This window comes from Chiloscyllium plagiosum, unplaced genomic scaffold (genome assembly GCF_037043375.1).
Source record: "Chiloscyllium plagiosum isolate Xiang-an unplaced genomic scaffold, Cpla_swu_hap1 HiC_scaffold_9, whole genome shotgun sequence".
In the NCBI taxonomy this organism is placed as follows: domain Eukaryota; kingdom Metazoa; phylum Chordata; class Chondrichthyes; order Orectolobiformes; family Hemiscylliidae; genus Chiloscyllium; species Chiloscyllium plagiosum.
This window is the reverse complement of record NW_028270147.1, coordinates 68,786,059-68,801,325: the sequence shown is the minus strand read 5'-3', so window position 1 is coordinate 68,801,325 and position 15,267 is coordinate 68,786,059. Positions and strand designations below refer to the sequence as shown.

The following is a 15,267-nucleotide window of genomic DNA, read 5'->3' as shown; positions in this document are numbered from 1 at the left end:
AACAGTTCAAATATTTAATTTTCTAGATCATCTATTGTTTTAGGAATGTTAGCTACATAGCTTGTAACAAATTGGTTCTCACTCAGGTGCTCTTCAATCCTTCACTTGCATCCTAATACAATTTCACATTCAGTAAACCCTCAAGTTTACCAAGCATTTACAGCGTAGTACAATAAGTTATAGCAGAGGCAAACGTACATAAATTCTCAAGAGTTTTAAATGTCCCACTCTAATGCCTCTAATTGTAAGCTTTAGTTTAAATGGTTCCAAACAATATCTGTTTCTTTTATATAGTATATTCATCCAGGTATAAAAATTGTTATAAAAAGGTGATCATAAAACATTTAATTCAAAAGAAAAATGCATTAATTGGCAGGCTGTTCAATATATCCATGACTAGTTGAAATACTTGAGGCAAGATAATACTGCCTCTTTGCTTTCCTGGTCCCTTCCCTCCATGTCAAGTTTACCATGTTATTTCATAACTATGCTGCACTTCTAACCAGAACTTCATGATGAAAATGTGCAAATGCTGCAAAACAAAAAACTCCGGGGAAGCTCTAAAAAATACATATTTCCTATTATCCAAATTTTGAAATTGTTTTCTGCATATCAGGTTTGCACTTAACCAAAAAACTCACTTGGAATACACAACAAACATATTACATTCTGGGACAACAGTATTTACAGCTCAATGCAATTATAAGCAAATCCAAAAATGGTAGTTGTTACTAGTAAAACCCAGAAGTCATGCTTTAAGTTGTTCTAAGTAGCTACAGCTAACCATAAACATCCAAATTGTAATCGCTCTCCATCCCTCCCCATCCCACCCCACAAAACAACTACACAAATTACATCACTAAACTTGTTAAGCTGCAAAGAAAAAGATAAACTTTATAAACTGGACAAATTTGTTTTAGTGTATGGGCTCCATTCATTGGTTTCTGGATTGTACACTTCCACATTGTTCAGAAATACATTGCCATCGAAGCCTCCCACAGCATAAAGGAGCCCATTTACAGCAGCAACTCCAGCATTACTCCTTGCTGATGTCATGCTTCCCATCATCTTCCACTCATTTTTGGTTGGATCAAACATCTCAACGCAGCTGAGTGCATGGGTTCCATCAAATCCTCCCACAGCAAAGATTTTTCCTGTAAAATTAATTGCATTACTATAGTAGTCAATCGCTGAGACAAGACCTATTTACGCTTTAGAAACTGACAAAAAAAAAATTCTGATTCAATGTTGGCTGAAGAGTAAAGATCAACAGTTGGCAGTTGGCTCTCCTTTATAACTAGAGACACAGCAGAAAGGCAAAAGGTAATGGTAAAGTTCGTGGAATTGATTAGGGCACAATGTTAATTCTACTTATCATAAACAGGATAAAAGAATTAACAGTTTGCTTAGGTAGAAGCACGAGGAAGGGTTAATTTGTTGCAGATACAATTCAAGTGAAAATCCAAGTTGTTCAAATTAAGAATTGTGATGCTGTGCTAAATAAATTTATGTTTGCTGTTTAAAATTAAAGAGCTGTGCTTCTGTGGAGTTGGGGCATAAATCACAAGATCCAAGCATTAAACAGGGTACACTTTGCTAATGTTCCTAAGTACTACCATTAAAGCTTATTGTTCCTTCAAACTTTTGGCAATTTAAGTTGTAAGATTAGCAAGTCAACTTTGATTAGTCAAGACAATGCCATGGCAAATGTTTACACCCATCTCTGCTTGAAGTGGACAGATTTCTGCATTATAAATATCCAGCTTCCAGAAACTTAAGGTGTATTACAATAATGAATGAATCTTAAATTTGATTGTACCTGGTGTAGGATTAGAAGAGTTGGATTACAGAGGAAACTTGATTATCCGAATACCAATTATCTGAAAACCGGATTACCCGATGGAAACATATCAAAGACATGTTTCCAACAGTGATCGCATCTTTTTTATACAGTGATTAAACAGGCAGAGTCTCAAAATGTCTGTCTGCCCACCCTCTCTCTCTCCTCCTACACTTTCCCTGGAGCTTTACACAGGGGCGTACCCTAAACCAAACCTCCCAGATAATCTCTCCAACATTGTCCTGTACAGGGCAAAAGTGGAACCTGTCAAAAAGTTGTAGTAAAATGTGTGTGGGGCTGTGGCTGTGTGCATGCATATACGCTCTTTGGAGACTCACCCCACAAAGGCAGCAGCAATCTTGTTGGTGTCCAGTCCGACTGCCCCAGAGAGGGGGCAGGGATGTATTGGGGGGGGAAGCTCGCACGTGGTGTGCTGCTGCAGTCTCCGGGACGAGGAGCAGCCTTTAAAAGCTCCGAGCCCAGAGGAAAGGCATTTGATCAATTAACCAACTAAAATAGATTATCTGAACGAAATAGTGCCCGCCCATCACTTTCGGATAAATCAAGGTTCCCCTGTATGGACTAAATGAAACATGAAACTGAGTACATTAATGTACAGGTATTAATCTTTTTGTTCAACTGTAACTCAGATTTAAATATGTGAATTTTTTTAGCCTCAGTTGACAAAAACCCTGCACTGCGGGGTTTTCAACAGAATGAAGGTACACTAACTTAATGCAGGAAAAATGCTGAAAGTCTCCTTCCTGTCCACAGTTATTTATTTTTTGTTTTGTAGAGCTACACAGAACCTGAGCACTCATGATTGACAAAATCCTTATCAAAAAAGGACTTTGACAGTTTAACTGTAGGTGATAAGAAAACACTAACTATTCTACATCAGCTTTTTATTTGATTCAGAATAGAAGTAATTATTTAGTTAAATGTAATCTAACACCTACCAAAAAACAGATATTGATCCTATCAAAATCTGATGGTTGATACCCTGAACTCAATCTTTCTACCCTAATCAAGTAAGTCTGCCTCCTTACCTGTCTGACCTATCTGCGACTCCAAATTCAACTTAATGCTGTCTGAGCAATAAGGGCTGACCAAACCAATGATGCCCTCATTCCATGTAAGAATTTTTTTGGGCAAAGATGTGGCAAATGGAGTGAAAATTGTCCATTTTGGCAGAATGAATAAATAAGTATATTACCTAAAAAGATGAGAAGTTGCAGAGCTGAGAGATGTAGAGCAATTTGAATGTCTTTGTGTGAGAGTCACCAAAGGCTGTACATGCATACTAATAAGTAACATGAAAAATTATATGTTATGTTTTATTGAAAGGGGCAATGCTTGAGTTATACAGGGCATTGATGAAACAATATTTGGAGCCTGATGTAATTATTAGTCTCCATATTTCAGGAAGGGTGTAAATACATTGAAAGCAGTTCAGGGAAGGTTTGTAAGATTAATACCTAGAATTGACTTGTTGTTTTACGAGGTAACGTTGGATAGGCTGGTTGACTTGATTGAAATGTGTAAAATTCTGAAAGATCTTGACAGGGTAAATGTGGGAAGGATGTTTCCTTTTGTGGGAGAAGCCAGAATTTAGGGTCACTGTTTAAAATACAGGTATGCCCTGCCTTTTCAGCGGTCGCTTTATGTCACTTCGCTTTTATGAAAGACCTACGTTCGTACTGTTTTCACAAATCCAAAGAGGATTTTTGCTTTTGTGAATAATGGCGAAATTTCTCTCATAAATCATGAGTCTTCACTTTACGCCATTTTTAGCTTACGAAAGGTTTCTTGGGAACTCTCTACATTCAGATAGCATGGGATACCTGTAAGTGGTTACCCATTTAAGGAAGTGATGAGAAATTTATTTCTGAGGATTGTGAGCTAAAACTCTGTTCCTCAAGGTGGTAAAAGCAGTACTTTGAATATTTTAAAGGCAGAGGCAGACAGATATATTTGTTCAGCAAGGGAGGTGAAATGTTATTGGTGGTGCACAAGAATAGAGATTTGAATTTACAATCAGATCAGCCATGCACTTATTTAAAGAACTGGTTTGAAAGGTCAAGAACTTTTTAAAGCTGATTGGGTGCAGATGTTTGCAGGTAAAGGGACGGCTGGAAAATGGGAAGCCTTCAGAAATGAGATAACAAGAATCCAGAGAAAGTATATTCCTGTCAGGGTGAAAGGAAAGGCTGGTAAGTACAGGGATTGCTGGATGACTAAAGAAATTGAGGGGTTGGTTAAGAAAAAGAAGGAAGCATATATAAAGGTATAAACAGGATAGATCGAATCCTTAGAAGAGTATAAAGGAAGTAGGAGTATACTTAACAGGGAAATCAGGAGGGCAAAACGGGGACATGAGATATCTTTGGCAAATACAATTAAGGAGAATCCAAAAGGGTTTTTACAAATATATTAAGGACAAAGGGTAACTCGGGAGAGAATAGGGCCCCTCAAAGATCAGCAAGGCGGCCTTTGTGTGGAGCCACAGAAAATGGGTGAAATGCAAAATATCCATTTAGTATCAGTATTTACTGTGGAAAAGGATATGGAAGATATAGACTGTAGGGAAATAGATGGTGACATCTTGCACAATGTCCAAATTACAGAGGAGGAGGTGCTGGATGTCTTGAGTTGAAACTTTATTGCTGGAACAGCACAGCAGGTCAGGCAGCATCCAGGGAACAGGAGATACGACGTTTCAGGCACAGGCCCTTCTTCATTCCTGAAGAAGGGCCTGTGCCCGAAACGTCGAATCTCCTGTTCCCTGGATGCTGCCTGACCTGCTGTGCTGTTCCAGCAATAAAGTTTCAACTTTGATCTCCAGCATCTGCAGACCTCACTTTCTCCTGGATGTCTTGAAACTGGTAAAGGTGGATAAATCCCCAGGACCTGATCAGGTGTACCCAAGAACTCTGTGGGAAGCTAGAGAAGTGATTGCTGGGCCTCTTGCTGAGATATTTGTATCATCGATAGTCACGGGTGAGGTGCCAGAAGACTAGAGGTTGGCAAACATGGTGCCACTGTTTTAAGAAGGGTGGTAAGGACAAGCCAGGGAACTATAGACCAGTGAGCCTGACCTCAGTGGTGGGCAAGTTGTTGGAGGGAATCCTGAGGGACAGGATGTACATGTATTTGGAAAGGCAAGGACTGATTAGGGATAGTCAACATGGCTTTGTGCGTGGGAAATCATGTCTCTCAAACTTGACTGAGTTTTTTGATAAAGTAACAAAGAAGATTGATGAGGGCAGAGCAGTAGATGTGATCTATATGGACTTCAGTAAAGCGTTCGACAAGGTTCCCCATGGGAGACTGATTAGCAAGGTTAGATCTCATGGAATACAGGAAGAACGAGCCATTTGGATACAGAACTGGCTCAAAAGATAGAGAGCGGTGGTAGTGGAGGGTTGTTTTTCAGACTGGAGGCCTGTGACCAGTGGAGTGCCACAAGGATCTGGGCTAGGTCTTCTACTTTTTGTCATTTACATAAATGATTTGGATGCGAGCATAAGAGGTACAGTTAGTAAGTTTGCAGATGACACACAAATTGGAAGTGCAGTGGGCAGCAAAGAAGGTTACCTCTAAGGTTACCTCAGATTACAATAGGATCTTGACCAGATGGGCCAATGGGCTGAGAAGTGGCAGATGGAATTTAATTCAGATAAACGCAAGGTGCTGCATTTTGGGAAAGCAAATCTTAGCAGGTAATGGTAAGGTCCTAGGGAGTGTTGCTGAACAAAGAGACCTTGGAGTGCAGGTTCATAGCTCCTTGAAAGTGGAGTCGCAGGTAGATCGGATAGTGAAGGCGGCGTTTGGTATGCTTTCTTTTATTGGTCAGAGTATTGAGTACAGGAGTTGGGAGGTCATGTTGTGGCTGTACACTACATTGGTTAGGCCACTGTTGGAATATTGCATGCAATTCTGGTCTCCTTCCTATCAGAAAGATGTTGTGAAAGTTGAAAGGGTTCAGAAAAGATTTACAAGGATGTTGCCAAGGTTGAAGGATTTGAGCTATAGGGAGAGGCTGAACAGGCTGGAGCAGTTTTCCCTGGATCGTCGGAGGTGGAGAGGTGACCTTAGAGGTTTATAAAATTGAGGTGTATGGATAGGGTAAATAGGCAAAGTCTTTTCCCTGGGGTTGGGGAGTCCAGAACTAGAGGGCATAGGTTTAGGGTGAGGGGGAAAGATATAAAAGAGACCTAAGGGGCACCTTTTTCATACAGAGGGTAGTACGTGTATGGAATGAGCTACTAGAGGAAGTGGTGGAGGCTGGTACAAATGCAACATTTAAGAGGCATTTGGATAGGTATATGAATAGGAAGGGTTTGGAAGGATATGGGCCACTTGCTGGTAGGTGGGACTAGATTGGGTTGGGATATCTGGTCGGTGTGGACAGGTTGGACCGAAGGGTCTGTTTCCATGCTGTACATCTGACTCTAAGTGGGCAAAGAGGACATCAGAATATTTTTTATGTTAGGCTCTTTTAGTTAGAAATCATAATTTATGAGAAGAGTGCTCTTCCAAAACAAAACATGAATTGGTGGGAGGTGACATCAATGTCCAATCACATTCCTTAAACTGAGTTAGAAATGAATCTCACCTCACCAGGCTTATCTGTATGTAATAAAAATCATTGATCATGCTGCGAGTGGTGGCTTGGAAAGTCTAAGGTGTACAATTTGAAACTTAAGTTTGTGGAACAACTGTCCATTTGGAAGCAGAAAACTCCAGAGACAAAGGGTTAACCCTACACTCCAAGCTGAACTGGAAAATAAGAATCCAGTTTGTCCCCAAGATAAAGAATATTCTGATGTCCTCTTTGCCCATTTGTTTCCCAGAGTTGCATAAAATGGTTAAAGACTCAAAAGTGGAACTGGAGTTTAAAATTTTACTCAAAAAAAAACTTATATGTGGTACTAAATTTCATGTAATAATAAAGTTGTGCGCTGTTTGTGGTAAATATAACTTATGTAATGCAGAGTAGCTATGAAATGGCTGGTTTCACATAACTCAAACTATTTGGATACTTTATTGCAGCAGTTAAGACATAACCTGGGTGCTTTCAGCCTAGTGATGAAGCAGACTCAAGATCTGATAACACTCAATTTTCTTGTCTTCCCCCCCCCCCCATAACCCTCAATGCACTTGCCGATTAAAAATCTCTCAGCTTTGAATATACCCAATGACCCAGCCTTGACAGCCTTCTGTAGTAAAGAATTCCACAGATTCACTACCCTCAAGAAACTCCTCCTCATCTCAGTCATAAATAAAACAATCCCTTATGAGATTATGCCTATACACTCCCAAAAGAGGAAACAATCTTTACACATCTTTCCTGTGAAGTTCGAGAGAGAAAGGAAGAGGGAGAGAAAAACAGACACACACACACACACAAATCACTCAGGTCACTGCCCAGGCCCTGTCAGGATGGAACATGGGGATCAGTCAGAAAGCAACCACCGCTTGATCTCATGTGAACTGCGTTCCCATTCTCTGGGTTTTATGTCGGGGCAATGTCATCTCATTCTTTGGAATTCCAACAAGTACAGATCCAAACTATACACCCCTCCTCATAAAGAGAGAGTCCCTCCATACCTTGGTATTAACAGAGTGAAGCTTCTCTAGACAGCCTCCAATAGCAGTCCATCTTTTGTTTTAAAAAAACAAAAACTGTTCAGTATTCCAGCTGTGTCTTTAAGTTTTAGAAAAGCCCCATTTCTACTTTTATACCCCATTCAGAATAATACAACATGGAAAACAGACCCTTTGGTCCAAGTCAGCACCAACTATGTTCCCGAACTAAGCTCGTCCCACCTGCCTGTGCTTGGGCTGTATCCCTCCAAACCATTCCTATTCATGGACTTGTCCAAATGTCTTAAACATTTTAACCATACCTGCATCCACTACTTCCTCTGGCAGTTCATTCCACACACTAATCACTATAAACAAAGATGTCCTCTAAATCTACCCCCCCCCCACCCCACCTGGAAAAATATTTTCCCTAGTTTTGAACTTATCCACACTAGGGAAAAGAACCTGGTCAGTCACCTTATGTTCATTATGAGTCACCTTTCAACCTCAAATTCCAGTAAAAAAGTCAGTCTACCTCAAATTCTCCACTTTTGCCAACATCCTGGCCTAATCTTTTCTGAACCCTCTCCAGCTTAATATCCTTTCTATAACAGGGCAACCAGAAGTGGACAGTACTCCTGAAGAGGCCTCACCAACATCCTGTACAACCTCAACATGACATCCTAATTCCTATACTCAAAAGGTTTCAGCAAAGAATGCAAGTGTGCTAAACAGCCATCCTGTCTACCGGTGACGTAAATTTCAAAGAATTACGTACTTTAACCCATAGGTGTCTTTTCGACACTACTCAGGACCCTACCATTAATTGGTTAGTCCTGTCATTGTTTGCTTTACCAAACTGCAATATCTTATTTATCCAGATTAAACTCCATCTACCACTCCCTTGCCCACTGACCCAATTGATCAAGGTCCCTTTGTAATCTTAAGATAACCTCCTTCACTGTCTACTATATCACCAATTTTGGTATCATCTACAAACTTACTAACCAGGTTTCCTACGTAAGTGATTTGGATGAAAATAAGATGACAAACAAAATTGAACCCAGCACCAATCCGAAGGAACACCGCTGGTCACTGGCCTCCAGTCCAAAACAAAAAGCCCTCCACCACCATAAAGCCAATTTTGTATCCAATTTGCAAGCTCACCAAGCCCCACGTGATCTTTCTTTACTAATTAGTCTACCATGCAGAAACATGTCAAAGTCTTTACTGAAGTCCATTTAAACAACATCTACAACTCTGCCCTCAGTTGTCTTGGTCACTTCCTCAAAAATTCTCAAATCAAGTTTGTTTCCTAATCAATCCTTGCCTCTCCAAACGCATGCAAATCCTATCTTTAATTTACCTTCAATAAACTTACCCACCACTCAAGTTTAGTTTCCCAGACTTCTCTTGACAGTCTCAAACATTGAAGGATGGCTAGCATAGTGCCAGTCGTGTTTATAAGTGATAAAAATATTTGTTAGGGTCCCCTGCAATTTCATCCCTAAATTTTTCACAACGTTCTGGGATACACTTGATCAAGTCCTGGAGATTTATTATCTCAATTTCTTAAGACTTCCAGCACTTCCTCTTCTGTAATGTGATCGGTTTTCAAAACAAATCGATATTTCAGAGTTTCTAGCCTCCGTTCCAAACAGATTCAAAATATTCATTTAATGTCTCTCAACCTCAGGAGATGGGAACACAAAGACAACCTTGATTTTTAAAGGGGTCCAAATCTCTCTCGCTCTTAAATGTATTTGTCAAATATTTTGGATTATTCTAACCTTATCTGCTAAATGATATCTTATATCCCCTCTTTCCTTTGGAGGGAGAGGTCATTTCCCATTCCCTGCCAAACTCAGTTGCTAATTTTTTTTTGTGATTCATGGAGGATTCCCAAATTCCCTCTGTTGCACAGATTTCTGCAGTCTTTGTCAATTTAAATTTCCTGCCAGAAGTGCGTGACTTCACATTTTCCCCACATTATATTTCATCTGCCACATTTTTGCCCAATACAACCTGTCTAAATTCCTCTGCAGATCGTCAGCCTCAGCACTTTCCTTCCTATATGTGGCCAGCTGCACACTTGGATATAATATGTTCGCTTACCTCATCTAAGTCATTAATATATTCTCCCCATTTAATTTGTCCAGATGTTTCAGTTTTGAAAACTTATATCAAAGACCCTTGTAGCATTGCCCTTGGGGTAAAAATAATCCCAATTTAAACAAATCTTTCATAATTGAAGCTTCTAATTCCCGGCAATGACTCTTCTATACCACTTATCTGCGCTATATTGTTCTATACCACTTAAGTGTAATGCTCAAAACAGTATGTGGTACAGGTTATTCTAGTACAACATGCATTTCATTAATGCAAATTTGCTGTAACACAGTTAACAAATTGAGAACACTGTTTCCAAAACACGTTTTTCTATAATGTGGGGCTTCACAAGAATGCAGCCATTGCATTACAGAAGGAGAACTACCTGTACTGAAGTCTAATGTCTCATACAAGTTCAGCAAAACCTCTATTGATAAGGGTGCAGAGTACAAGAACAAAGCCTAGCATTTTGTATGTTTTATTAACTGCTCTCCACCTATCCTACCACCTACAATACACTTATGCAAATACATGCAGGTCTAATTCTACACACTGAAGCATAAGGGACAACAGATTTCAGGTATGTGCTCCATTAGAACATCTTATTCAATAAGAACTAATTTGGCTGACTGATCAATGCCTGTTTTTCATGCAATATAAAATGTGTTTCTCCCTTTGAGACTTGAGAATTCTTGCATTCCCACCTTTTATGCTCCACCTCAGAGGTACAAATTATGCACTTCAACCTGCTGATACAAAATTTTCAAGTGGCAAAATGTACTTGTTCTCACCATCATGCACAGCTACTCCAGCTCCACGGCGAGCCATATTCATGGATGAAACAAGAGTCCAGGTGTTATTTTCAGGATTATAGCGTTCTACAGTGTTCAGACAGTTCCAGGACTCTGCACCTCCTGCCACATATAGGTATCCATCCAGTTCACATACAGCAGCTTGATGTCTACCTAATGTTTAAACAGTAATTTGGAATTAATACTGCCTTTTACAGAAGTTTAGAAAAAACAGCAAAGGCGTAGAGTTTTAAAATAGTGACATCAAGATTTTATTCAATTGTGACTCTTATATACAAACTTGATTTACACATGTTGCAAGTCAACTTTAAGCAGCAACACCTTTTACAGATGACAGTTTATACAGAATTGACATACGTGTAATTAGAGGAGCACAATTTGTCCAGGTTTTTGAAAGTGGGTCAAAGGCATCGCAGTTTTTCAATCCTTTCTGTCCATACGGATCTGAACCACCAACGATATACAGCTTTCCATTTAAGGAACAGACACCTGCCAACCAACCAGAGATCAGTCATGAGCGACTTATCAAGAGGTCTGCCATCATTACATTACAACATTTGCCTACTTACCTGCATTACAACGATTGGTTCGGAGCTCTGGCACAGAGGTCCATTCATTGGTATTTGGATTATATGTCTCACCGCAGCAAAGCTCATCTGAGTGACCATTGGATCCACCAGTTACATACAGTTGACCCTACAGGATAAAACACCCCCACTAAGCAACACCAAAACAACAGGCAAGTCTTAAGCATTTGCAAAAAAGATTTAACCAAGCAGTAATGAGAGGATTACTAAACTGTAAATTCATTTCGACAGATGAAAATCAATACTAAAATGCCAGGTTATAAATCAAATATGCTCTAAAACAGCACGTTTAAAACACAGTATAATCAAACAAATGCTCAGCTATTATAAAAGATATGTTAATAAATGGTCATTTTTCTTCTACCCATTTACCATCAACACAGCCATCTGAAATCTTGCACGTGGAGTCTTCATTGGAGCAATGAAAATCCATCCATTAGTGGCAGGATCAAAACATTCTACTGTTCTTAAACACTCCTCGCGATTGTAGCCACCTAAACAAGCCACAAGAATCTTGATAAATTTCAGGCCTTAAAATATGTACAAGTATAAGATAAAAATGGCACAAAGCAACAATCTATGTGCAAGATTTTGCAATGTAGAAGAGGGTCTCAAAATAAAATTGGTTATAAAGTTTGTTCAAATTTATTTTATTCAAGTCCTAAAATCAATGAGGGAAAACAAAAATCAAAGAGAATGGGAAAAAAAAAAGATAGTACTTGTTTAATTATAAAACATGAACGAGAGAAGGGCTGCTGCCATAATCTAATGTTACTTCAAGATGATAGGAAACACTGTGGCAAGATACACCCAGAATAACGTTGCAATTAGAACTAATAGAAAAAGAGTAACAAAAAGGAGAGTCACCAACAAGGAGAGTACAAAAAAAGTCATTATTTGTTGGCGGATGAGAGAGAAAATGAGGAGTTAAGTTCTTTCCAAAGAGACGATGGAATATATTACCTCAATAATTGGTATTATTTCATTTATTGAAAAACAAAACAAAACTGGAAATGATATCTAGTGTCACTTGTTTATAGGGTAAGTGTCAGTTCTGGAGAACTTGTTTTATGAAGGCTGTGAAAGTAGTGTACCAAACAAATTCACAAGAATGGTTCCAGGGATGAGGAACTTCAGTAACTTAGGTGGATTGGAGGAAGTGAGACAGTTTTCCTCTGGAGAATAGTGGGAGGAAATTTTCCCAGAGACATTTAAAACCATTGAGGGGTCTAGACAGAATTTATACACCTGTCTCATTAACAGATTGCAAAACAGGTACAGATTTACACAAATTGCAAACAAAGCCACGGCAACAAGATTTTTACACAAACAGTAGATAGGATCTGAAATCACTATCTGGTGAAAGCAAATTAAGTAAAAAGCATTAGAAAGATAAAGAATGGGATTATTCTCAAAGTTGTTATCTGCAAGGCTATGAAAAGACGGGACTGAGTGTTGACAAAATTTCTTGCTGAGCCAGCACAGACAAATAGCTGAATGGACTTTCCCCATGCTGTAATCATTTTATAATCAAGAGATGTCTAGGTTTGTGCAGAGAAAGTAAAACTGCAATTGGTCAGCAGTGAGAGCACAACAGATAGCTTTAATGTTCCTAGGTAAAATACAAGAAACTGGCATTATTGTTGCTATTGCATTTCAAATTACCTGTGCCTTAACATGCAAGGGAAGATCAATTAGATTTAAAATTGATTCTAAATCAAGCTGTTTGATTTGCAATTTATTTGTAACCCATCAAAAAAAAACACCTGAAAATATATAGGCTCACCTATTGCTTTTGAATCTCTGCAGTTTGATTAGATTAGATTCCCTACAGTGTGAAAATAGGCCCTTCAGCCCAACAGGTCCACACCGACCCTCTGAAGAGTAACCCACCCAGACCCATTTCCCTCTGACTAACACACTTAACACTATGGGCAATTTAGCATAGCCAATTCACCCACACCTGCACATCTTTGAAATGTGGGAGGAAACCAGGAGTACCCGGTGGAAACCCAGGCAGAATGTGCAAACTCCACACAGACAGTTGCCCAAGGCTGGAATCGAATCTGGGACCCTCGCACTGTGAGGCAGCAGTGCTAACCACTGAGCCACCGTGCCAGCCACTTCAGATTCACTGGAAAAGCCAGTGCTGTTGTTTACAAGATTCCAGGTTTTTGACTCAATTACAGAAAATGGAAGAGCAATGCAGTTCCAAGTCTGATTTGTGTAGAGCTTAGAGGGAAAATTTGCAGGTAGGGCTACCAGCCCTTTGTTATCATCATAGATGGTAGCAGTGGCACACTGGAAGGTACTGGTAAAGCAGGATTAAAGTTGTTGCTGTTCATTTTTTAGATATGCAAATGGATGTCACTATGCGGTAGAGAGGTAGGAGATTAAAGTGGTGCTTCAGTGCTAATCAAGTGGGATACTGTTCAAACAAAAATGCTGCAGTTATACTCAACCAGGTAAAGTGAAAACAAAAGGAGTGAACATAAAAAAGTAAACTCTTCGGCTGTGAGCTACTCCACATTCATCAAGATCATAGGTTATCTATTGCAGCCTTAAGTCCATTTTCATATTTGCCCCTATAACCTCAGACTGCTTTGTAGATCAAAAATCAAATTCTGTTTTGAAGGTATTCAACGAAAGCCTTGACTCAACAACCTGCTGAAGAAATTCCTCTTCAGTCTTACATGGGAGATCTCTTATTTTTAAAAGCCAAATCCCATGAGTCTAAATCTAAAGAAATACCCTCTCAATAGAGTTTTACAGTGGTCAGAAGTAATATATTTTAGGATTTTGCATTAGCTATCTTAGTTTAGCTTGAAATTCTGCTGGCAAGAAAATTTAACAGTGAAGACAAAGAACTGGTCTTGTTTACTTAGACTGCCTCAAAAAGGAAAAAAGGTGTTGGCAACAGTCTAACTTCAAGCGATGGTGTCTTTGACTATACAGAGGAACCTCGATTATCCAAATGACAGGTGGAATTAATTTGTTCAGATAATCAAGTGCCGGATATCAGTTTAGCCAAGCATCGGACCTTGCAATCTTGCCAGATAATCCGAAATTCGGATAATCGAGGTTCTTCTGTACTAGATGCAATTCAAGGTTTGCTGGTCTGCTGTAAAAACAAAAAAAGTTTGAACTGAACAAGACATTTCATTAAAATAAAAACTATTAGATTGAGTTTACTAACTGCTTTGGACTAAGAAAGATTTGTGGAAAGCGTGTTGGAAGGATCATTATGTTCTACTGAGCAGTTATTTCTGCGTTAAATATTCATGGAAAAATTTGGGGGGAATGGGTTACAATAATTGGTATTATTGATGAGGATGCAAAACATTAGTAGTTTTTGTACAAACTTATATCCAAAAGAATACACAATTTGTTCACAATTGGACAGAGACAATTGATTAAGTTCAATATTATAATCAGGAATAGACAAACATTGCTGAGCACTTTCTCCAAGCATGAAGGGCCATTTAGAATATGAAGACTATTCCAAGTAAACTAACCTAAAAATGCAAGTTTGCAAAGCTGCATAACTTCCATAGCTTAGATTAAAAAGTATCAAGGTGATGAAAAGGAATCAAGTAGGAGACAGAATTAAGCTTATACTGATACAAAAAGATCAAAGAGTTAATGTGAATGTGAAAGGGACATCTACAGAACATGTACAGCACAGTTTATCAACAGGGATGTTAATTGAACTCATGCGAAGTGAACTGTAAAAACACATTTTAATAAAGTAAGAGAAAAAAACCTATAATTGTCATTGACTGTTTCATAAAGAATCTTCGTAAAATCCTGTCAGAGGGTCTGCCAGCTTGTCAGAATAAAGTCGATAACTGTACCAAATACCAAGTGAGTGTTTTAAGTGATCACGACATACAACATTAACTTCTGCAGCCTAGGAATAAACATTTGTATGAACATTTGTAATTTAGTCATAACAGGCCAAACAGAAGTATTATCTCACTTTTATAGTACTTTTTACCAGTCCACTTTAACCAATACTCTTGGCGGCATGGTGGCTCAGTGATCACCAGGGTGACCACAGCGCCAGGGACCTGGGTTCGAATCCAGCCTCGGGCAACTGTCTTTGCAGAGTTTGCACATTCTCCATGTCTGCATGGGTTTCCTCCCACAGTCCAAAGATGTGCAGGTAAATTGGCCACGCTATATTGCCCATGTTAAGTTCATTAGTCAGAAGGAAATGGATCTGGCTGGGTTACTCTTCAGAGAGTCGGTGTGGACTAGTTGGACTTCAGGGCCTGTTTCCACACCATAGGGAATCTAAGCTGATCTTTTAGTTTCCTTTTCAAGTTTA

The 15,267-nt window shown here is 39.1% G+C and overlaps 1 protein-coding gene across 5 annotated transcripts in view; it reads right to left on the bottom strand.

Annotated features, from left to right (window-relative positions):
* The window catches only part of LOC122547130 (influenza virus NS1A-binding protein-like), a 30,526-nt gene continuing 15,259 nt past the window's right edge, over positions 1 to 15,267 (bottom strand). For all 5 annotated transcript variants that reach the window (XM_087990751.1, XM_087990752.1, XM_087990753.1 and 2 more), the window contains exons 11-15: positions 11,310 to 11,431; positions 10,920 to 11,046; positions 10,708 to 10,839; positions 10,330 to 10,503; positions 1 to 1,154 (exon numbers count right to left, since the gene is read on the bottom strand). In XM_087990751.1, coding sequence (XP_087846877.1) covers positions 895 to 1,154; positions 10,330 to 10,503; positions 10,708 to 10,839; positions 10,920 to 11,046; positions 11,310 to 11,431 — 815 coding nt within the window. In that variant the 3' untranslated portion in view covers positions 1 to 894. The remainder of the gene's footprint in view (positions 1,155 to 10,329; positions 10,504 to 10,707; positions 10,840 to 10,919; positions 11,047 to 11,309; positions 11,432 to 15,267) is intronic.